Genomic DNA, 25,080 nt, shown 5'->3' on the forward strand with positions numbered 1-25,080 from the left:
GAGTCTGATGCATGTTGTCCATAGATGTGTGTGTATAGTAGCACAATAGGATGAAGTCTTGCGTGACACAACTTTCCTTGCCAGATGCATAAAAAAGCATAAACAAGTTCAGTTGAATCACTTCAGCCCTCTATATTCGCTCTTGAAGCTTAGAGAATTAAGGTATTCGGTGGAAAAGCATAAGGTTTTCATAACGAGTGCTAATTTTGAATATAAGGGAGTTAAAAAAACCCAACAGAACACCACAAAACAAACCCACAAAACTTTAGCATAAAAAAATAAAACAAAGATCAACTGTTCATCTTCGCTTTGTTCTTGACAGCAAAGACCATGCATTACACGTTGAAAAGCTGACAACTTCAGAAACTGATTTCAGGCCACTTGAGTATTGCAGACTGATTTTGTGGCACTTCTTACTTGGTATTTGAAAGTCTAGCACAGTGGATGGCTTTGATGCAAGTTTTTGACAGGACTTAAGCACTGGTAGATTTGCACAGCTGAGACTCCAAATGCCAGCCGTGGACTCTTCAGGTCTTTCATTAGCCTTAGACTGTAACTCATGTGTCCATGCAAACTGAGATGAAACTGAACCTCTTTCAGCGCATTCTACATAAGCAAACATGACTTCCTGTTAAAACAGAAGCTTTTTGATCATGGAAAGAGAGCTTTCTAGAAACCTTATATGCTGTCTTAGCTTTTCACTGAATACAGGTTATGTTCAGTTGTGTATTAAAACAATGAGACATAGGATATGTCGCAACTCTGCAACTAGCTCCTTCTTAATATCAAAAATGGGTTCTAGTGCACTTCTATGTGTGCACTGTTCTTGACTTGATCTCTGGGGTACTTGGAGTAGCTAGTGTTGTGGTGTTAATAAATATATATAGCCACTTTTTTTAAACTTAAAATCTTTTGTGTGAACAAATTTAGCCACCTTTTATGTTTGTTTTGTCTGGCAATAGGAACCACAGGTGCTTTGGCAAAAGTCCAGCCCTGTATGTCGTATCTGGAAAAAGATTTCCAAATCTTCTGTAGCTGAAATGCTACTGTGCATGTTACTATTTCATTGATAATGGAAAGGGCATGTTTTTCCACATACGCTTATTTTTAGAGAAAGCATTAGAAACACAGAGAAAGGGATGTGCAAGCCAAGTGTTCAGGCTTGAGTAGCAAGATTCTACTGACCTCTTCCAAACACTGCCAAGAAACAATAGAACCAAGAACAGTATGGATGAGACTTCTGAGAATGTCTTGTGCCTCCTTTCCTTCCTGTACCCTGCTAGCTTCCAGCAATGAATTGCGCCATGATCTTTCCCTGCATCCTGACTTTGCAAATCTTACAGTATTATTTTTCTGCCTCTGGTAGTTGCCGTCCCAGTTAAACAGTGGTTGGATTTCTTTAGATAACGTGGATTTGAGCTGCCTTTAATGTAGAAGGTTGAAATTTTTTTCTCCAGGTACCCTTATAATGAAGTCACATCTGACAAGAAGGTTGCTTTTCTTTAGCGACTTTTTTTTTAAGATCCCCAAGACCTGCAGACCAGTTTTAAGAGGCAAGGGCAGGGTGATCACTTAAGAATGTACAATTAAAGTTCTTTTCAGTGTGACTAGTTCTAACTGTCCTCTTTGTACTTAATGCAGGTTCTGCTCACCATCACATTATCACTTTAGGATCTCTAAAGTAGAAATTGAGCAGTGATGAGTAAAACTTGAATCTCTTTTGAAAGGTTTATTTTTTTTAGGACTATACTTGAGGAGTGCCTTAACTTTAGAGGTACACTGTGTGTGAGCTAAGACAATGCCAAACTGATTTAACCAAACTGATAATTTGTATAATTTTGGTGGATTTAGTTTGTTTGGGATTTATTTGCTGTATGAAACTTTCTAGTTCTTCTGAGGGCTCTTCAGGATCTTAGTGAGCTAACTTTCAACCCAGGAGAGGGCCTTCTTTATCCTAGCATATTGAAGTGATTCTTCATGACCTCGTGGGGGTCGGGGGAGAAGTTTAATTAGTTCACTGCGGTTACTTAGTCTTTTCTTTTAGCTATGCTAAGTAAAATGTGAACATGATAAATGTATTCAGATGTGGCTTGGGACACTATTAAATATATAGCATGAAACCTCACAAAAGTGACTGATGTCTTGCTGCTGTTTTGACAGTAGAATTAACTCAGTTTTGTGGCTTAACGTTCCTTGTGTGTTGAAGCGTTAATCTACTGGAATAAAACCAGAACTTGTGTTGAATAGCCTGCTTAGAGCAATAGTTTTGAAATTTAGTATGATACTCAATTGTGCAAGATGAAATATTTTTTAAAGATGTGCAATATTTATTGACTGCAGGCTCCAAGACAGGTAAGATCCACTAGTCTGTAGATGGATGCAAGATACATCTAGGAGCAAACACAGCCGCTTTCTGAGGGACCCCAGTTCATGAGGCACACAGATATTAGCATAACCCTTGCTGTTAGAGAGCTGAGGCTAATTCAGTTTTAGATCATCAGGTTCACAGACCCATCAAGTACATTTCATTCCACATGTCTTTTCAGGCTAGTTCTCTCTCCTTGTGTGTTAATACCTAGTGCATTAAATGTATGTAATATGAAGCAGCTATATATCTTTTGGACCAAGTGAGTACAGATGAAAACTATCTCTTTTACCAGAAAACAAATACCGAAATCCTGGGATCTCGTTATCCCTTGGCAAAAAATTTCTTTGGAAATCTGTAAGATTTAATAGCTGTGGCACTTCATTTGCCATTTGAAGTTTTCCCTGACTGGGGAAGATAAGAACTACAAATGAAAAATATTGTATGGACCAGTGGACCTATTAATTGTCCTGGTGGTCTAGTTAATTTTTTTAAGTTAATCTCCTACACATAGCTAGTTTTTCTTTTTATGGCTTTTTTTTCATGTGCTCACTCCCTTGAATTTTTTTTTTCCTTGCTTCACAGCAAGCCAGGTGATTTGAAAAATTAGATCTGTGTTTGCAATTTCACAGTACTTCCTAAATGCTTTCACGCAAATGGGCTCTCTTTCCAGTTCTTCATGCACAGTAAGTTTAGCATTAGTAAAAATTGTTGTGTTGCCCTATTTTATTTATTTATTTATTTTAGGTGATAGCTGTCTTTTGAGTAGTTATGAAGCTGGTTCTGCCCAAACCTGTGGAAATGCTTCGGGGTAGATAGTGGTCCTCAATTATGAATGGCATAAGGGCAGAAACTTCTGTAACCTGCAGTTAATTCTAGGAGGCACAAGACCCATGACACTGACATGGTTTTGTCTGCTTTTTCTGAGTCAAGCCAGTGCAACACTTCGCTGTCTTGGTGCAAGACAGTATGCTTACCTTCCTGCTGACAGCAGGTTAATTAGAACCCTGGCCCTCTGTGGATATCTAAGATGGTCTTTGTGGTTACAGATTAAATTTTCTTCTTTTTGTCAGGTTCTCTGCTTACCATGACATTACCATACTCTCAAAATATAGGTGCTCACTGGAGATCCCCAAACTGGTCAGCTTTTCACATGGGAATAAGTGGTTACAGAACTGCACTGGGACATGGTTGCGGGACTTCCATTAAATACTGAACTCTTGTGGGACTGGGGTAAACTTTGGTTTATGCCCAGCTGTAGAACAGCAAATAACATCTGAAATTAAACTGGAGCAGCTTAAAACTCCTGATTACACAGTATTATATAGTCATTGTTTGCTTGTAGTAGAAGCTGTGCAAGTTTGGGACTTCTAAAGAATTGACAGGGGTGTCTCCTGATTTATCTTGTCTATGGTCACTTGTTTCCTGAAAGTTTAATGAAACATTTAGAAGGTAGATGTTAAATTTCTTTCTGACTATAGCGGTAACCTCTGTTGTCTTCATACCGTAGACTTCAGCAGTGTTGCACTCTAAACTGAATTTCATTTCTAAAGCTTTTGCTAAGAAGTTCTTTTATCTGTCACTCCTTAAGATACCATCTATCATCTCATGTAAAGTTACACTCAGCAGATTACATTGAGTTTCTCTTCACTGGGCTCATCTTTGTTCTCAGCAGTCATTCTGTTCTTTGGAATTTGTTCTAGCTGTAGTAGCCCTCTACTGCCTGTTCAGTACTTTAATGACTTACTAATAGGAGACTGCTTGTATCAAAGGATATTTCTGACTCTTGAATGTTTAAAACAACTTACAAAAAGCCCTTTTTCATTCTGGTAAAAAGTATGCTTTAGAGACTTTGTATTTTAGCTTAAGCACTAGAGACACTATTTATCTCTTGTAGAAACAATTGTCTTCCTTCTGAGTGTGGAACTTACCCTGCTAAGCAAACATGTGCACTGGACTTGTTCTCAACAAACCCAGACCTATAGTAGGAACACACAAACATAGTTACTGATATTTCTAAGAATGCTCTATCTGCGAGCGTGGACCTAAGATGCATGTCTCACTTAACTTTGTTTTGCAAACTTGGTCAAAATTCATGTTTTACTCTGAACAAAGTGGATGATTTCTCTTGTTTAGTTTGGCTGAATAAAGACAGAGTTGAGCGCATGCTTTTGCCAAAAGCTCTGTTTCCCATTCCTGTGCCTTACCCGTGTTCTTGTGGCTGCATAGATCTAGTCCTTGGTCCTAAAATGCATTCCTGAAATGTTAAAAATGGTTCCTCAAGCAACTGCACTTATATGTGTACCAGCCCAACAGAGAGCGGGCAAGGTCTCATTCTGATCATGATTACTTCTTGGATGCTTAGTGGGTGCCTAACTAAAAAGAACAAATCTGTTTTTCATCTCTTTTCTCTTTAAAAAGGACATGTAAATCATAATGCCATACTTGAAATCTGTTGTTAGGACATGTTCTTTGCCTTAGTTTTTATTTTACAAACTCTTTTCTCCTGTTACAGCTACTTTTCACACTTTCCTTAAGCTCAGCAAGCTGCTTTGTTACAAACATGCAGAACTCATACATCCATCCCTTAGGCTGAAGTTCCTTTTTTCAGACCTCAGCTCCCAAGTTTGTCACATTTTACTTTAACTATGCTGTCTTAACATCCTGTGAATAGCCATTAATTCTTTAATGATGCGTAATGATGGGATAGCAATGCGTGGTAAGAAGCAACTATACGATCTTAAAAAAGGAGGGAAAAAAAAAAGAAGAGAATACAGAGGGAATAGGTGGAGCTCTTGTTTGTACAGTTTCATTAGTAAAAAGTGTTCTAGATCTAACTGTGGAGGCCTATATATTTATCTATGGTAAACATTCATGATTCCGAACAGTCAAGGACCTTACTGTGACATAGGATGGGGTGGGGGAAAGACACTCTCAAACCTCTGCTACTGACATGGAGTGATTTCCCCCCCCCCCCGGGTAGCTCACAGTAAAAGATCAGCCATCTAGTCTAAAGGTGATTTTAGTGTATGTGCTTATACATCCACCCCTTCTCCTCATGCATTGTTCAAAGGAACTCTGTTCTGCAGCAGTGTGAATGGAATATTGCCTTTATTTAAAGAAAGGGCAAGAGCTACCCTGATGATGTATGACAAAGCAGGAGCAGCATGACAATATTTAATGGGCTGCAACTCCCAGGACTGGGCTGAGATTTAACCAATTATGTTTAGGCTGCAGAATTTGTATTATGCTAGCTCTCTGCTCATTAGTTCACAAAAAAGCTTGGTGTTGGTAATATTGTAAAACTAGCAACCGTAAAATACCATCCCAGGATCTTCTGTGTGGGATTTTTGTGGGTTGTTTTCCCGAGAGGCACATTAGTGAGCAGTGCTCAGTCAGGAGCATAGAAAGGTGCTAAGATCTGATGCATCTTTCAGCATTGCATTCGTTAAAGCCCCCTGGCTAAGTCAGTGAAAACTTAATAATTTGAGCTTATTTTTGGACTGGATTGGGTTATAGAATTCCCTATAAAGTTTCCTAGATTCCTTCTCTGCACAAGGGCGTGTGACTGGCTGAGAGACAGCACTTCAAAGATGCAGTGTTTTTTTGACCTCTTCAAATGTTTCATTGTTTGATGACTAAACTTAACCGGATTTCAGATACTGAGTCAGGGCTTTGTTCTTGGGGACAAGCTTCCCCTTCATAACGAGCTTTTATTACGGCTTTTGAGAGCCAGAGCTACATGAGGTGGGGAGAAGAGGATCAGCTGGATCAGCAGAATATTTCCCAAGAGTCCTGGTGGTGGATCAGCCAGTGACAAGTGGCGTCCCTCAGGGGTCTCTACTGGGACCAGTACTGTTTAATGTCTCCAACAGTTACATAGGCAGTGAGATTAAGTGTGCCATCATCAAGTATGCAGATGATGCCAAGCCAAGTAGTGCAGCTGATGTGACCGAGGGATGGGATGCCATTCAGAGGGACTTGGACAGGCTCAAGGGGTGGGCCCGAGTGAACCTCAAGAGGTTCAACAAGGCCAACTGCAAGGTCCTGTACCTGGGTCAGGATAACCCCTGCTATCAATACAAGCTGGGGGATGAAGGGATTGAGAGTACCCCTGAGGAGAAGGACTTGGGGAGACTGGTGGATGGAAGGCTATACATGACCATGGCAGGGGGATTGGAACTAAGTGATCTTTAAGGTCCCCTCCAACACAAACTACTCTGTGATTCTATGAGCTGGCAGCGTGCACTTGCAGCCCAGAAGGCCAATGCTATCTTGGACTGCATCCAAAGGAGCGTATACAGAAGGACAAGGAAGGTGGTTCTGCCCTTCTTCTCTGCCATGGTGAGATCCTGCCTGCAGTCCTACCTCCAGCTGTGGAGTCCTCAGCACAGGAAAGACATGGACCTGTTGGAGAGGGTCCAGAGGAGGGCCACAGAAATGTTCGGAGGGCTGGAGCACCTTTGCTATGGAGACAGGCTTAAGAGTTGGGGTTGTTAAGCTTGGAGAAGACTCCAGGGAGACCTTGTTGCAGTCTTTCAGTTCTTAAAAGTGGCCTATAAGAAAGATGGGGAGAGACTTTTTATCAAGGCTTATTGTGACAGGATATGAGGGGTGATGGTTTTAAGCTAAAAGAGGGGAGTCAGGCTGGATGCGACGAAAAAATCCTTTATGATGAGGCTGGTAAAACACTGGCACAGGTTGCCCAGAGAAGTGGTGGATGCCCCATCCCTGGAGGCATTCAAGGGCAGGCTGGATGTGGTTCTGGGCAACCTAATCTAGTTGAAGATGTCCCTGCTCATTGCAGGGGGCTGGATCTAGATGAGCTTTGGAAGACCTTTCCAAACCAAACCATTCTGTGGTTCTGTGTTTGTTTAACAGTGATTAGACCTGTTTTTTGTCTTCAAGCTTTTGTTCACTACTGCCCTTCAGCTGTGAAGTTGTGTGAAGACGAGATAGAAGCCATGGCTATGCTTGATGTTGTGTTTATAGCAAATCATATCTGTCTGAGTAATGCTAAAAGAATGGGGGAGGAAATGGGTCTTGAAGCATACCTAATAACTATGAGGTGCCACATAGGATGAATAGTGTTCAACAGAATTGGCAAAGCAACTAAAATCTGAATGAATTTGCTATGTGTTCTGTGGAACAGCATGCTGAGCAAAAATGAGATGCATACTCAAATTTTGGAAGTGTGAGGGAGTCACAGTTCCCAAGTAGGAAGCAGATAGCTTTTCCCATAAAAGCATAACTACATTGAGCTCCAGTGTTTAACACAGGATGTAGAATCTTCTGACATGTCTTTTATGGCAAATGGGTAAGCCAAAAATACATTTCTTGATTATGTGACTGCAATGAAATGTTAAAGCTGAAGTTTCTAGGTCTTGTGAACAATATCAAAATGCATGTTGAAACAGTTTAACAAGGACTGGGTTTATTTAACCAGACATAGTGCTCTGAACATCCCTTACTCCTCAGCTGAATGCAGCAGCTTGTAATTCAGTATCCATCTGTCTTGGATGCAATTCTTACTTGAAGCTTTGTGGGTTTTAGCTGAAATTACATATTAATAAGAATGTGGGAGGGAAAGTTTCCCAGCTAATGTTCCCAGTTAGTTAAGAATCAAGTCACATTTTATTTACTTAAACCCATCTGTGCTTGTTTTGCCAGTAATATATTTGGTCTGCGGCCTGTGGACTACGCAGAAAGTGAAAAGATGAAGTCTGTGCTAATGTTACCAGTGAAGAATGAATCATTTCCACTTAACCAACCCTCTGAGGTAAACATGCGTGGTTGTTTGGTTTTGTTTTGGTTTTGGAAATAATGTAAGTCATCCTGTAAGTATTGAAGGCTTGGACTAAAGTACAGAGCATCACCTGCTTTTACAGGGACATTTAAAATGGGCTGGGAAACTAACTCAGCCAATATTTCTAGAATGTATGTGGGACACTTACAAGCTCTGGTATTCTGTGTTATAGCTTTATCTGGGAAAACAAAGGATGTTTCTTGTAACGTGGCTTTAGCATAGAAGAACGACCCTTGTGTTATTTTTGAAGTATTGCTGATTTAACTTTGCTGTTGTTTTTCTGCATATTTGAATTCATTCTACGTACCAAACTGACTGAAAGCAGTAGCAGTCTTTGCTTTTTGTGTGCTCTTAAAATGCTGTTCCAGTATAATTCTTCGTCCAAAAATGAAGATTCCAGCTCAGCAGTTAAAAACAGGTTTTGGAAGATTGTTTTAGTGGTTTCTTGCCAAAGACTTCTCAGGACTTGTGGTCAAAATCAGGTTATCCTAATGATACCAGCAGTCCTAGTCTACTCCAGGGTATAGAACCTGTTGCGTTCTCTCCTTATTGAGGTAATAACCATTGGCCAGAAGTAAACTGTTGCAGCTAAATCTGCAAGGATCTGACTGTTACTCCCACCTGAAGCAAATGAAAGATGCAGCTTTTCTGTTGCAAAGATAACCCTCAGTATTTGCATTTGCTTTGGGATGAGTGTGTACCAATGGGTGGTTACTAGCTTGTAGGGATGACTTGATCCGAAGCCTGAGACTTCACAGTAACTGGGTCTCAAAGGTGTATCTGTACTATGGGAACTGGGAGTACTTACAAAGACCCCAGAGCTGAAGCATCACATCCTTGTCAGCATCTTTGTCTTCTTGAGCAAGTAGATCCTTTTACTTTGCATTAGCAGTATCCGCATAAAACAAACTTAAGCATTCGTTACTTACAGGGCAACATATTGGGACTTTTCAATAAAAGGAAACACACGTGTTAATTATACAGGCTACTCAACATATTGGTAGTGTAGCTGTGGGTAATACTTCATTAAAAAACGGAGGCTTTACTATATTGGGAATTATTTTTTCTTCTTCAACACTGCAGTCAGCCAGGCTGTTACCACAATGTTCAACCAGCTACATGTGTGCATACCAGTGTCCTTAGGAAAAGAACAAAAGGCAAGTAAGGAAAAAACTGATGCACAAGCTGTTTTAGTACCTTGCATAAGCTAAATGAAGTACCTCAAATGTCAAGCTTTTTTCCTCTAGGGCTGGTTTATTATACAGAGATTTATTTAAGGACCCTGTCCGCTAAGCTTGTCATGAATTGTTTTTCAAAATGCTTATTATTATAGAATGGTTTGTTTATAGATTATAGAATGGTAGAATAATAATGCTTATTATTATAGAATGGTTTGGTTTGGAAGGGACCTCAAAGCTCATGCAGTTCCAACCCCTGCCAAGGGCAGGGATACCTTCCACTAGAGCAGGTTGCTCCAAGCCCCTGTGTCCAACCTGGCCTTGAACACTGCCAGGGATGGGGCAGCCACAGCTTCTCTGGGCACCCTGTTCCAGTGTCTTACTCTTATAAATAAAACTGTTGAGTTAGTTGCTTTATTTGTGTTCCTAAACATTCAGTTTATTTCCTGCTCATTCAGGTGCTGAGCTCCAGCCAGCCAAGAGATGGACCTCTTGGTATACTGGGGAGCAATCTTAGTGTGGAACAACAGAAACAGCTGAACAAACTAACAACAGTTCTGAAGGCTCGAAAATGTACTGATTTTAACAGCAGAGGTATGTAGTCTTGATAAAATGTCTCTGTCCAAATGTAAGTAACTACAGTTCTGCACTTTATCCTTTAAGATGCTAGCTGCAACAGCATTTTTATCATTCCTGATTAGTGTAGTTTCTGAAATCTCTTGAGTTACAGCTGTAGTAGAATAATGGTGTGTTGTTGCATGTAAATATATATAAAACCTGGTTACTACAATGGGATGCTTCCAAGGGAGCCACGTTTTGGCAGTACATTTAAAATCCCCCTGTCCTCCTCAAAGCCTCTTTACACTTCTTTTACCAACTTAAAGGTCTCTGCTCATATGAGACACTATAAGATTCTTATCTTTCAGACATGAGTCTTAGGCAGATGGTGGTGCCTTTAGAAAGAGCATGTCATCGAGTAGAAGTTGGCAATTTTCTTCTCACATACTGTCTTGCTTTAAATTTGGTTCTTCATTAAGATGATACAGCCAAATTATGGGCTTTGAGTTGGGTTTCTTTTTTGTTCACCTTTGAGGAGAATTTTGTCTTAATCCCTCCTATTAGTTGTTTGGAGTGCTTCCTTTCCTGCTTGTGAAAGAAATGCTAAAGTTATTTTCCCCTACCATCTTTCACATCTTGATTATTACTCCAGTATTGTGTGTTAAGTCCTGTTAGCTCTGATTTAAAGCTGTGAGATCCCATAGGAAGTTTCCTGTCAAAGTTCTATTTAACTTTAAAAGGCCTGGGAAAAAAGGTACTATCCTATAAACCAGAGCCTCCTCTGAAGATTTAAGTGTTAGCTTAGAACTATAAAAGTATGACTTCTCTTTTTTTTCACAGCAAGTATATGTTGAAACCCACAAATTTTCTAATAGCGCTCCTACTCGATCATATCTTAGTGTCAAAAAATACACATACTTGTGCTGGAAAGAGTAGCTGATAAATTATTATAGCTTGTTTATTCTTTAAATGGTGATTGATTGCTTTTCAGCCAGGCATGGTTCTGATTTTTATGTGCTTTTAGTTCTACTGATGTCATCTCTTTCCTAGTAACTCATCTTGTTATCCCTGATGTTCCAATGCCAAAAACTGTCAAATGTATGATGGCTATTCTGACTGGATGTTGGGTCCTCAAATTTGAATGTAAGTATTGAATATATTGGATTATTTGGGTTTTTTGACCACATTGTACATGGGATTCCAGAGAAAATTTCCTTTTCTAAACCAGCCCTAATATCAATACTAGCTTAACATAAAGTGTGAGGGGTTTGGTTTTTCAACTCCTGAATGGAATGACAAGAGAATTAACTTAGATACAACTGTTCCTTCCTTGGCAAATGAGTGCATTTCATTGTTAGATGTAATGGGTTGGTCTTCCCCTAAGTATCAGTACGGAGTGAATTTGTTTATTGCTACATTAAGAGTGATTTGAAAGATTATGGAAAATATCCTGGGAGAGGAGGAAGGAAATTATTAAACTTTTGGATTTCTTGTGAATAGCTTCCCTTGAAATCAATTGGAAAGTTTTGCTTCATCAAGGCCTGTAGGAAGGTAAGGTGTTGCCTGTTTGCATATAAGCTGAGATCTGTTGAAAGTTAAGATTTCTAACCAAAGTTGGGCTGTCATCATAACCGCTGTTTGTACTTTCCACTGAAGTTCTTAATAACTTCAGTTATAAAGAACTTCAATTTCAGTTGAGAAAATTGTCAGGCTTTATGCAGGCTAAGGCAGATCAGTTGTGTATGTAACTTTCAGTACCCATTTCTGTGCGTGTGAACCCAGCAGACTGGAGTACTTGCCAACTAAAATAGTAACCTCCAAAGAAGGACGATTTGCACAGTGTCCCTTCAGCATGTGAGTAGTTTTGATGTAATTTCTCATGTAATTTGTAATTAGTTTTCATACAGCATGTGCTTTTTTGAGCAGCTGTTAAGTGGACTTGCACCCCAAATCTGCTTTTTATTCTTTCTAATGTATTTCTTAGTATGCGCTCTCACAATAGTTGTAAAAGCCATTTTCTTCCCCTTGACCTTTATGGCTAAGGCTGTTTAGCTAATAAGTACCCTACAGATGAGTTAATTATCCATGGAAAACTCAGACAAGTATCATTCTGATTTTCTACTGTGTGACTAAACATCAGAATATAAGGATTCTTTAATAGTCTAAATTTTCCAGTCATTGATGTTTATGAAGGTACTGCTTAAAGCTTCAGAAGTTGCATACTAGTTTTTTCAAATAAGGCACAACTCGGACTGTTGAAGACTGGGTTCTTTTATTCAGAGTGTTTCTGTGGCTTCCAGACAGTCAGTATTTGTTCCATGCTTTTTTAAAGGGTCTCTTGAGTTACTGTCCCTTCAGAAATGTTTTCTGCAACATTGTCTTTGTTTGTAGCCTTATGAGAGCTTGCAAAAGGAAAGCATTGTATCGTTTTTGTGCTGTGATCCTTACGAAGAGTAGCAGCTTCTCGTTGAATGTAACATGGAGAAATACTCTCTCAAGCAAGCAGATGGATTTAATAAAGTCCAGATGCTTTGTTGAGAAGCAGAAGGGAGACAGTTTTCTGTTTGGAGGTAGGGATGCAGGAGGAAACTCAGAAGACTTAGAAATGATATTTGGGTTGTATGATGGGAAAGGGTGTGTTCAGGTGCTCTGGAACAACATACTGTTTAGCTGACTGAATAACCTGTTTCTGTGGTGAATCACTTGGCAGGTTCTTGGCTTCACTCAGGTAAGGAGGTCTGCATACCTTCTATCATTCTGCTAAGATGGGTTTCCTGTATTTAATTGTATATTTTTGCTGGTCAGATGCTTAGAAAAAATCACCTGAATGGTAGGGAGATTTAATTAGTGAGACCTGAGTTTAAGTCTTTGTAGAAGAACTTTTATAAGTGATTGGAAAAGAAAACAACATAGTGTGGGAGTTATTAGAGGACTATTTTCATCTTTTTTGTTTGCACCTGACTTTTATTTTATGCTGTTAGTACTGATTAGTACAATCCTGGCTGCTAATGCCTCCAGCTTAGTAAGCAACATACTACTTAAAAGCAACTGATTCTCCTCCCTAGTGGGAAATGTTTGTAATAACTCATGGGGTCTGATGCAGCTAAGTGCCTATAATTAACAGCACCACTCCATCTGTTCCCACCAGTCTGTTATTAGTCTTCTTCAGAGTCATTGCAAGTTAAAGATTGTTATAACAAATAATGGGACTCCTGCTGATGGAACATGTGTCTAGAAAAAAGAGGTCTTTGCTTTTCCATAATTTCTGTCAATTTTGCCTTCTACTTGTTTCCTTAAATGTGATGCAAATAAGCTTTCAAAAGTGTGCACATATTGTGGCTTACTTCTGTCAACGCCACTGTAAATAGATTGAAGGAGTTGCATATAGCTCAGTGATCTAAACTGTTCAAAACCTTCATTGAACTATTTGAGAAAGCAAAGCTCAGTGTAGCACTTACTGAACTGCTGACTGTGCATAAGTGAGCATTTGAATTTTTACTACGAGGCAAGCTGCATTTGTCTGTTATTTCTAAAGTTACATTTATAGCCCCCACATAATTATACCACTTCTTTAAAAAACATCACATGCTTGCAAAACGCAGTGTTTCATTTAGGAGTGTATTTCTTATGTTAACTTTTCTGTTCTAACAGGCTTTCAAGCTGTGTTTCTTTAATAAAGAGCAGTTTGCTTTTCTTGTTTAATTCTATGGTGCTTCTGTTTACATACACACAGATAAAGCATCCATTAGTATCACTGGAGAGGAAATAGGGAATTTTCTGAGCTAAATGTAAGGTGTCTGAGTATTAGAGAGCCAAGGTTTAAATACATATCTTCATTTTTTGGGTTCCCTTTTTTCTTCAGGTAGATTGGGATGGAAGGATGCCACCACTGAGCAGTATTAGATCTTCACAGAAGAAAAATTTCACCTTAGCAGTTGCAGTTCCATATTTTCCATGTATATAATACAGTGTCAGCAATATATCCACTTTCAAACCAGCATAGGATTCAGTTGAGACACTGTTGTCACAGTGCTCCTTGCCCTTGGCCATATCTTTCATTGGTTTCATTATTTTATTGCCTTCATTATTTCTGAGATGGTAATAGGGCACAAAGTAGCGTATCATTATCCTTCTGCAAGTAGGCTGAAACAAAATTCAAGTATCACTGTATTTCCTCTGTGCTTTTTATAGATCATAGAATAATGTAATTAAACCCAGCAGAAGTCTTTAATAGTTTTTCAGCTTGTTTTTTTCTTAAACTGATTGTCATCTGTTAAAGCAGGGGATGAAAAATGATCTTGGTAATGATACACATTGGAACAAGCTTGTGTGTCAGTCTTTGCAGTGAAGCATCTGGCAGAATTCTAAGCATCTGATTGCTTAGGCCTTCATCTGTTTTGCTTACCTGGAGCAATGGCTCTGATCATATAAAAGAATGGAAAACCTCCATGGTTTTCTTGTAAGGCCCCAGAACAACTGGGAGTTGACTTGGAAAAGCTAGGGAATTGCATGACTGATGTTTTAAGGTGAAAATCTCTTTATGAATTTCTTGGAGCAATATGCCCATCCTTGTTTATGCTGTTAGACAGGAAAAGTGCAAAGTTGTTTCAGCTGACTGCTTCTCAGGCTCTACTGTCTCTCTTCCATGCATGAACTTCCTTCAGGTAACAGGTTGATACTCAGCAAAACCCTGTCTCCTGAAAGCAGCTCAAAACTTTTCATCACTGGAGTTGCCTGCTTCTTTTGCAGTTGGAGGCTTACTTCAACTGCCTCCTCCTACAAAAAACACTCAGCTCTGTGGGATGTGGTTGAAATCTGTGTATGCATGTTGTGTACTGGGTGTAAAGCCTAGGGGAATGCTTCACATCAGCAAGGTCTGAACGTGTGCACTCCTGTAGTGACTTCTGGACTTCTGGAAAAGAGGCAGCAAACAATTTTGTTTCAAATTCAGCACAAAGTTAGTTTGTGAAGCTTTTAGCGTTTGCGGAGGAGAAAATGGGGTGAGAATGTCTTCAGTGTGGTGTTTGCCCTTTTTCTGCAGAGCTCAGAAGTGGGCTGTTTTGAAATAAAGTCTACAGGAAAAGGAAACCAGGTTTCCACTATTCCCTCTGTTCTAGGTCATGCAGATACTCAGTTTTTCATATTTAGAGTCCTTTTGCTGTAACTCACTTTTACTTTGAAGAAAACATTGCATTAAGGAAGCCCATTGTAAGGAAAAGGATGCAAAATACTAATTTAACAGTATGTGATGGGATCCAGAGGATAAGCATACTTGGTGGAATTTAACATGACCTCTCCTCCCCACCTCCAGTCACCTTGGTTGGTCTAGAGGACACCTGTGGCAAACATTGATTCCTTAAAGAAGTTAGGACGCTTGGGGGTTTAAATGAAGTAGTGATTTTCATATTATATGCTCCTAGCATCTGGGAATTGATGTTTAAGGACTTCCTAAGCATCTGCTCCGTCATGTTTAATAAATATCACCTGGATAACTTGTTAACTACCTTCTTAAGCCGATTCATTTTAGTCTGTGCAGCATCTTGTGTCATTTCTGTGTGTTAGAAAAATGGACTGCTCTTGTTTAACCAAATGGGATCTCTACCTCTGTGAAAATCTCAGATTCTGAAGTTACTTTGTAAGAATATGAGACGGTTTAAAAACTCTTCTCTGTGATATAGCAGAGACCGGTAATGCTGTTGATGAGAGCAAATTGAAGCTAGCATACCAGATTTCCCTCAGGCTTGCTCTCAGTCTAGATTTCTTCCTTTTCTAGGAAAATAATCTTATCAGGCTTTATTCAATCTGCATATAAATCTTAAAACCCAGTTCAGACTGAGCTGAGGAAGTTTCAGTTGCAACCTACTAGATCTTGGATGTGCAGCATTTTATCTTCTTTGTTGCCATTGTGTATTTCTGAATTACCTTTGGTGTTCTAAGAGATTTTTTGGACTAACCCCTGCGCTTTCCTTTACTAATGCAAATCCAACAGAACTCCACTAAGGCTAATTGAGTTGCTGAGAGCTACCCCTGGGTATCTGTGGGTGATTACAACTTGTTCTTGGCAACCAGTTCTTTCTGTACTCCATCCTTTTTAAATTGTTTTTGCTGATGCAGTTAGTTTCATTATAAATCAGTAAGACTGACATAAATAAGGATTATAGGGCTCTGATCTTAAATTTTGCAAATAATGCTGTTATTTATACCAGCACTAGTAGCTCCTGTTGTATCATAGGTGAAACAATGATACTGTTAGGGTGGTCATCCTTTTACCCTGCTTGCTCCATTATATACCTGAAGGTGAGAAGGTAGGGGCAACTGTTCAGTGTATTCAGTACATCAGTGTAAGTATTGATGCTTTACTATCTTGCTAGTAATGGGGGAAAAAGATCAGTATTCTTGCCAAATGTGGTAGCATCAAGCTAAAATGTGGTTGTATTAGGCTAAAACCCTTTTTCTGCAGTATTTTGTAGGGACTTGAAAGGAGGCTCGTTTTTCTGCCAGCATTTGGTGCAGATGATTTTGTTTACATCTGCAAATCGCAAGTGTGAAATCAGCTATTTAAGAGGCTTTTAAAAATTCTAATGTTCTGTATTTCTAGGGAAGAGCCTTGTATGACCACTCTGTACATGTGATCTTGCCCCAGTAAGTTTTTCTCTCGGACAAGCTTTATTAACGAGTGCTAGCAAACAAGAACTGAACACTGCAAAACAGCTCTGGTCCACATGAAATGCCTTGCTACATGTCTTGCCTTTTAGAATCATAGAATAGTTAGGGTTGGAAAGGACCTTTAGATAACCTTGTTCCAAACCCCCTGCCATGGGCAGGGACACCTCACACTAAACCATGCCACTCAAGGCTCTGTCCAACCTGACTTTGAACACTGCCAGGGATAGAGCATTTACCACTTCTCTGGGCAACCCATTCCAGTGCCTCACCACCCTAACACAAAAGAATTTCTTCCTTATATCCAATCTAAACTTCCCCTGTTTAAGTTTTAACCTGTTACCCTTGTCCTATCACTACAATCCCTAATGAAGAGTACCTCTCCAGCATCCTTGTAGGCCCCCATTCAGATACTGGAAGGCTGCTGTGAGGTCTCCATGCAGCCTTCTCTTCTCCAGGCTGAACAGCTCCAACTTTCTCAACCTATCTTCATATGGGAGGTTCTCCAGTCCCCTAATATCCTCATGGCCTCCTCTGGCCTTGTTCCAACAGTTCCATGTCCTTTTTATGCTGAGGACACCAGAACTGCACACAGTACTCCAAGTGAGGCCTCACGAGAGCAGAGTAGAGGGGCAGGATCACCTCCTTCTACCTGCTGGTCACGCTCCTTTTGATGCAGCCCAGGATACAGTTGGCTTTCTGGGCTACAAGCGCACACTGCTGGCTCATGTTAATTTTCTCATGGACCAGCACCCCCAACTCCTTCTCCGCAGGGCTGCTCTGAATCTCTTCTCTTCCCAACCTGTAGCTGTGCCTGGGATTGCTCCAACCCAGGTGTAGGACCTTGCACTTGGAATGGTTAAACTTCATGAGGTTGGCATCAGCCCACCTCACAAGCGTGTCAAGGTCCCTCTGGATGGCATTCCTTCCCTCCAGCGTATCAACCGAACCACACAGCTTGGTGTCATCGGCAAACTTGCTGAGGGCGCACTCAATCCCACTGTCCATGTCAGCGACGAAGATGTTGAACAAGACCGGTCCCAACACTGATCTGAGGGACACCACTCGTTACTGGTCTCCAGCCGGACATTGAGCCATTGACCACAACTCTTTACGTGCGGTAATTGATGCAACTACTGTGAATAAACTAGAGGGCCATTAAAGTGTAGTTGCAGTAATCACTCTCTTTAGGGAAAAGTGCATGTTGAGTGAATAAACTTGGATCAACCTCAAACCTAGAAGGTCCACAGGTCTTACTGGCAATAGCATCAAGGAATAAATCAAGATGGGCTGAGATCCTGAGTAAGTTGAATGGTGTTACTTTATTTTAGAGCAAGAACAGACTAGACTTTTAGTCAGGTGTGCCAGTGAAGAATGTACAGTGAATGGGGGAAGGAAAAAATGTTAACCCTTACCTCTACCCCCATCTAAAATTACAGGTGTCTTCTCAAAAGTAAGTTTACTTTCCCCTCCGTTTTCAGAGAGTTTCTTTAAGGATGTTCTTGTTCTTCCAAGATTCATCCCTGTTCTGAATTGCTTTTCTCGCATAAGTACTTAAGATGTCCGTCTCAATTTCAGAAGGGAAATGGCATAGTATTGATGTTGTCCTGATCACTTTCTAATTAGGATAATAGCACTTCTTTGTTTCAGCCCATTCATTTCAGCAGTGTCTTGGCACTAAGTTCTCACTGGTGGCTTTTCAATACAGTGATGGACAAATGAGAGCCTGTAATCTCAGGAGTTCTGGGAAGCAATTTAACATAGTTCCTGTTTGAAGTCAAAGGGTGCTATACTTCTGACTTACATAGGAGTGCTGTAAGGTCAAGAGAGCTTCTGGGAATGTCCCTGTGAAAGAAGTGGAGTGATGTACCTTTGAGTGCATTATGGAATTTTATTTCCTTTTATATGTCCTCTTAATCAGCATGACACTCAGTTGGATGGAGAGACTATTAAAAGGGAACTGTCATGTTATTCAGCCCCTTACAGATGTTAGCAGCTTTAGAATTAAGAATGCCTACTCAAGAAAAAGACCTGGGCTTTAGTGAATGGATTCAGCACTCAGTTTTCACAGAAAATAAAATCCCTAGCTGTAAAAAAAAAAAAAAAAAACACAACAAAAACCAACCCAGAGGTTGGGGTTTGCTCTAATCTTCTGTTTGTATTCTGTTCATACTGCTAATCAAGTATGCTCTAATCTTCTGTTTGTATCCCTACTCATAAGTGTGAAATTGAGGGGTTTTTTTAGCACCAGGTCATTTGGTGGTGGTTGTGCTGTCTCACAGAAGGATGATAAAGCTCGTACATTCCTGGTGCTTCCAAGTGACGCTGAAGCTGATTACGCTGTCTTTGAGAAGCTCAATTTGACTGTTGGAGCCATTGCATCTGAAAATGATAATGCAAAATCAATAAACTAGAAGCAAGTGACTTGACACTAAGTTCTGTATGGAGAGGGGGGGTTAAAGAATGGGTCAATAAAATTTGTTTATAGATGCATAAGGAATTGGGTAGAAACACAACTTGAGCCCTCTCATTTTATCTCAAATATGAGAACAGGGAGATATTATTTTTTTTAATTTTCTGATTTCTTTTTTATTGTGGTATGTGAATTCTTTAATTCTTTAGTACAAAATCTCTTAAGTATGCAGGAGTCACTGAAGAGAAATGAGCGACTCAAAGCAATCAGTCTGAACAAAGTCTGCAGTTAATGGACATACTGGTCTCTGTCACTTAAATAAATTACTTTAGCTTCTTTCTTCTAATTAGGAGGTCTTCCGTGGATAGATATTCCTTGACTGTTCACCTTAAGTTTGTAAGCACCTTCCTCTGGTTGCTAACTGCATCAGTTTTCTGAATATATAGCTAGACCATGATTCTGGTGATACATGACTTCGGTCATTCCTTGTTCCTAAGGGTCTTTTGCTGTTACCTTGTCTGTACTGTCTTGTCTCTTTCCAAGTGATACTCTTACTACAGATTGGCTGTGCTGTTGGTGGTGGGATTGCCATGAATTATTTTGAAGTCTGAAACACCATCTCCTCAAACTTGATGATTCCAAAGACTGTCTTTCCTCTTTTGCTACCTGCACATAGACAAAGTGTTAGATAAGACTGCTTAAAATGTCCCCGAGCACAGTAGTTCCAAAAACATCTCTCAAATATGACAAGACCCATGAGTCAGAGCAAGTTCTGCTTCTACATCTTGCATGAAAAATGTTTGGGAATTGAAAATGTCTTAGTTTTCTACCACCAAATATCACAGAATCTGTTGCTCCACAAAGGGCTGTGTGTGTGGTAGGTCTAACGATGATGTCCCTTAACATAAGCTTATGTTAAAGGAAACACTTGGGCACTGAGAACTTACGTTCATGGCTTTTTAAGATAAAATACCTTTTGTGCCACAAGTCTGTTAAAACACAGATCTGTTGTGATTCTAGCTGGTTAAGAAAAGCTAAAAATTAATCATCAAATCATAGAATAGTTAGGGTTGGAAAGGACTGTAAGATCATCTAGTTCCAACCCCCCTGACATAGGGGTTTAATAATCAGCACTCATCATGCATACACTAGCTAGACAGGTCTGTTTGCATGTTTCCAGTTTTTCAAGGAAACAAATGTTTATCTTGTGGTCCTTATAGATATGATGAAAACAGAACGTATAGGTGAGTTTCTTTTCTTGCTCTTGCTTTGAGGCATACAGATTCCTTGGACAACTAACTTTGCTGTGTGAAATGGATGGACATATGTATGCATACAGTCATAACCTATTTTTCTAACATAGACATTCCACTAACAGTCACTTTCATAACGTACTTTTTAGTTTCTCAGGTGAGTAGCAGTACAAAAAGAAACTGTAGGTTTTTTTATTCATTCAACCTTTTATTACTTTCATATCACATTTGCTTCATTTGCTAATGCTGGCTCTGGATGCTCAATTTGTGATGTACTTATTGTATAAAACCCTCAGCTATAGTGAAGCTTTAGGTAATGAAAGTCCTTGAAATAGAGTTTTTGATTGCAGATTGAAATAAAACATGCTCTTAGTGAATGGACAGTTCTGTTCTTTAGATGAGATGTTTATTATAAGTGGCACCCATTAACATCTAGATTTTCTTGGAAGGAAAGAATAGCTGTGTAAGTTAGAGAGAAACTGACACAGGAAGTCTTGTTGAGTTGTGATGATAAAAAAATACTGAAATAACTTAGATTTATTTTTGAGTTATGAGTGCTTTGAAAATGTATTCATTGCTGTTACCAGTAATGAATATGTAAGTTGCTATTCCAGAAAATACATGACTAGGTTGCTTTTCCAGTTCATGTTAATTTTTCTCAAAGGAATGAACTACTGCAAATAATCAGTCTTATACCTGTACATGGAGGCATATTTGCCATAGTATTCAGCCAGTTCTGGTTTTCTGTATAGGTTTATCTTTATTGATTTAAGTACATTGGAGGACTTCTAGTAATTAAAATATGAATTCCCATTGCATTGTGTGAGTTACGTGAACTCGTAGTAAATTACTAACAGTTGGATATCAAGATCTCTCTACATTAGATAATTCCTATCTATTGGCTACTTACTGCCATGGTATCCAATACTTTTGTCAGTGATACTTCTCTTTATAGTCTTGTGCTTTCTTACTTTTTAGGATCAACCCCTCACATTTTACTTCTGATTTTGTTCAGTTTGTGTTCTTTAGGTACTCTGGGTTTCATATTTGTACAGTGGAAATAAGTTGCCTGAGTAAGAAATGTTGTGCAAGGCGTGAAGTGCTACTTTAACAGTTACTAGCACTGTAAATCCTCATGGAGCAGTCTACGAAATTAGCTTTGTAACCTTTTCTTGGGTAATTTTTATTAATGAGTGCAGTGTATGTGTAGGCAAAATGTTCCACCCTTGAATGGGTGACCACAGCAATCTCTTTTTCCTAAGTGAGGTCAGGTAGTACATTTAAGTGATGCTAGCAACACATTAGCACATTCTGCATTGGAAAAAAAATAACTAGGCTTAAAACAAGGTAAAACATGTTGACTCTAAAAGACAATCTCATTATGCAGCAGTGGTAACAAAAATGAATGCCACTGTTAAACCCCAGCATAAATCTCCGGTTTGTGCTGATCTTGGAATCCCACCTGATTTGTTATTTGAGGCCATAGCCCAGCTTTGTGCTTGCTTTGTAATTGCTCTTTATCAGGCGATTGCTTCCATTTCATAACTGCAGAGTTGGTTCTACATGCTGGATTTAAGCTTCCAAATGATCAGCGGTCTGACATTTGACATTAAGTGGTTGACCTTTAGTGGGTAAGAGGAAAAGCTAAAAACACCCAGTGTTCATAGCACTGATTTTAGTGTGATATTACTTCTCCTCATCTAACTTGCATCTTCAACCGTGGTTGGAAATGTTCTCAAGTTTAAAGGCAAATTTCTAAAGCACATAGGCTTTGATGCTATGTGGATGCAATATTTTGCATTGTAGGTAATCCTTTTATCTTAGTGCAACTCTTGAGTCCCTAAAATGTCATGCAGCCTCTGTAAAAACATGGGGTCTCTAATATTTGCCTTCGTCATTGCGGTCTTTGTAGGGGTACGAGCCTGTCTACGGACCACAGTTCGAGAACAAGAAGAGAAGTATGAAATTCAAGGTGGCCCACAAAGAGGCCGGCTCAACAGAGAACATCTGGTGGGTTTTATTGCTTGAGACAGATTATTTTAATGACCTTTGGTTCATGCATTATTTTTGCCCTTTGCCACATGCAAAGGTGCAGTAGATGTAAAAGTTTAATGTGGTCTTGTACAGAAACTTGATTATGTGCAAGGTGATGGAAAGAACTGCGAACACCCATAAAGCTGTCATTTTGCTCTATTAATAGATATGTTGCTATAACCTTGTCAGAGGCTGTGCTACACTCATGGAAGAAGCTGTATGGGACAGGAAGTGATGCTGCATCAGCCTTCTCTGTTCAGCTTTAGAAGTCTGTTGAAATAACCTGATGAAAGAAGAAGGGGTTTATTACTTCTTGTTTCCATCTAAGGCTACTTTTATATTTAACTGGGTTAATTTCTGCTTACTTACTAGATTACACTGGAAACGTTCATTAAATGTACTGTAACAGTAGTTGTGCAGAGTTGTAGCTCACTGTTCAAATCCTTTTATGCTGGAAAATATTTGAACATAAGCAAGAATTTGCCATGTAAGCAAGCTTTTCTTGATTGCATACTTACACTGAGGATGGTACATAGAATCATAGAATGTTCAAGGTTGGAAAGGATCTTAAGAACCCCTGTGGCATGGGTTGGGACTCTTCTAGCTTCCAGTATTGCTTATTTTAAATTATATCTTTCTGTAGGCACTGATGATTCCTTTCCACTGTTTTCCAGTGTGCTCACTTGTGATGACCTGTATTTATACTTTCTTTTTTTTCTTTCCTTCCACATAGCTGCCTAAGTTGTTTGATGGATGTTATTTCTATTTCTTGGGATCTTTCAAACATCACCAGAAGAGTGACCTTGTGGAGCTGGTCAAAGCAGCAGGAGGACAAATTCTGGTTAGACAGCCTAAACCAGACAGTGATGTGACACAGACAATAAACACGGTGGCATACCATGCAGAATCTACTTCTGACCAGAGATTTTGCACTCAATATGTGATCTATGATGTGTCTTCTAAATTCAAGCCGGAGAAAATTCGTCAAGGCAAAGTCTGGATGGCCCCCTCCAACTGGCTTATAGACTGTATGATGTCATTTCAGCTCCTGCCTGTAAAATGAGTATCCGTCTCATGAGCAGGGTTTTGAAACGTGGGTCTGGAGCAGTTGGCACGCTTTGGTAAACATTGGTCTGCAGCTGTGATCTATGTTTTGCTCTTAGGAATACAGGAGAGATGTGACGATTTCAATGAGTTGCTAAAATCACTGAAGCGCTGGAATAAGAGAGATAAACACACCTCACTGAAAAATGTGCCTTGGGTTCTTTAATATGCTTTGGTTTTGCATTTAACTGTAATAATCACTGACATTTTGTAACTAAGATTGTGCATAACGAAACCTTTTTCATTCTTGATTAGAACCAGCCCTTTGTAAGTAATAGAGCATGACCCCATTTTTTTTGTGTTTAATATCCATTGACAGGGATCTGCTGTATGCGTTATCTCATCTGTCAGATGGCATGTGATGTTTCTTGAAACATCCTACAGCAGGATTTTGAAGGAAACTCTTGGCATGGGACAAGCCTTATAGAAATTGGAGTTGAACTAATGGCCTGAATTTGTTTGAGGCAGATGATTTTGAAAACACTGTCTTTAAAATTTAATCTTGCTCTAAAATTCCTTATTAGAGGAATGCCTTATTCATGTCTGTCTTCTTTCACACTTGTAAATGTGTAACTTAAACTCTATTCTATTTTCCGAAGGTTTTTAAGCGTCGGTATCCATATTTAATTACAATGAAAAATATTTCTGTAAGTATGGATGGTTACTATCATGGTTGCTTAAAAAATCAAGGCTCAAAAGAATTGTGCCTCACTTTGCACAACTAAAATTTAGCTGTCTACATTGGAGCAATATTTGATTCTTTCATATTTGTTAGAGTGCTCGTAATGGATCGTAAGTTATTGTCAGACTTCACTCTGCTCTTATGTCATGCATCTTTTGTATGGTCTTTGTGAATTCATAACTGAAAAATGGTGTCTTGTAATAATATATAATGACAGTGGTGGTTGTGGGATAAAACAAATTTTCTTGTGTTTTGCTCTTATATTGCTTGTAATAATTAAAGCTTTTGGTGCAAGTAAGCTTGGAGTATCCTATTACATGAGCTTAGCTGCAGAGTAAGTGCACAGTGCATATATATCTCAACAGGTAAATGGAAATGTAAGTACTTTTCTGTGAACTTGATACAGATGTGAAAACAGCATATCCACTTGCAACAGCAGCTCTTCAGTGTGGGAGTTGTTTTTGGTAACCATTGCCATTGGAGATCCTATGCTGATTTTCAGTATGCTGTGTAGAACTCTTAAAACTGTACACTTCAGGTGTAAAAGGTTTAGTTTTCAATAGGATCTACTAGACTTCAGTAGCTGAAGTATCTTGATCTATCACTTGTGCTACACTGAATCATTGCTCTTCACTAAATGCAGTTCTCAAGTACTTGCACATCTGTGAGTGAGCAAAAATGCCACGAGGCTCATTAATAAATGGAACAACCCATGGTATTGATGTTTGGGGGTTTTGTGCAGACAAATACTGGCAGTAGATAAGGTTCTGAGTCAGTACTGCATGGACTTGGTCATTTATTTGAGCAATTGTTGCACATTTTAACTTGGCATTTCACAGCACATCAGTATACCAGATGTAGTATTCTTTGCACAAGTAACAGTGGATCTCTGCAAAATTCTTAAGAATGGAGCTTTTTTGCTGTGTACCAGGAAGACATTTGGCCCATCAATAATACTGCTGTAGGTTCTAGAGTCAGCAGAGGGACAGGTTTTAAGAGCCATTGTTCCTTGGCAGCTGAAAAG

General features: G+C 39.4%; 1 protein-coding gene across 1 annotated transcript in view; it reads left to right on the top strand.

Annotated features, from left to right (window-relative positions):
* BARD1 (BRCA1 associated RING domain 1) overlaps window positions 1–23,902 on the top strand; it is a 50,504-nt gene extending 26,602 nt beyond the window's left edge. Inside the window, exons 7-11 of the mRNA XM_061348050.1 lie at window positions 8,036–8,144; window positions 9,808–9,943; window positions 10,958–11,050; window positions 22,149–22,246; window positions 23,004–23,902. Coding sequence (XP_061204034.1) covers window positions 8,036–8,144; window positions 9,808–9,943; window positions 10,958–11,050; window positions 22,149–22,246; window positions 23,004–23,333 — 766 coding nt within the window. The 3' untranslated portion in view covers window positions 23,334–23,902. The remainder of the gene's footprint in view (window positions 1–8,035; window positions 8,145–9,807; window positions 9,944–10,957; window positions 11,051–22,148; window positions 22,247–23,003) is intronic.
* The last annotated feature ends 1,178 nt before the right edge of the window (window positions 23,903–25,080 follow it).

The sequence above is a fragment of the Neopsephotus bourkii genome, unplaced genomic scaffold (genome assembly GCF_033783945.1).
Source record: "Neopsephotus bourkii isolate Nb327-2 ecotype Australia unplaced genomic scaffold, CSIRO-AGI_Nbou_v1 NB_335, whole genome shotgun sequence".
Lineage (NCBI taxonomy): Eukaryota > Metazoa > Chordata > Aves > Psittaciformes > Psittacidae > Neopsephotus > Neopsephotus bourkii.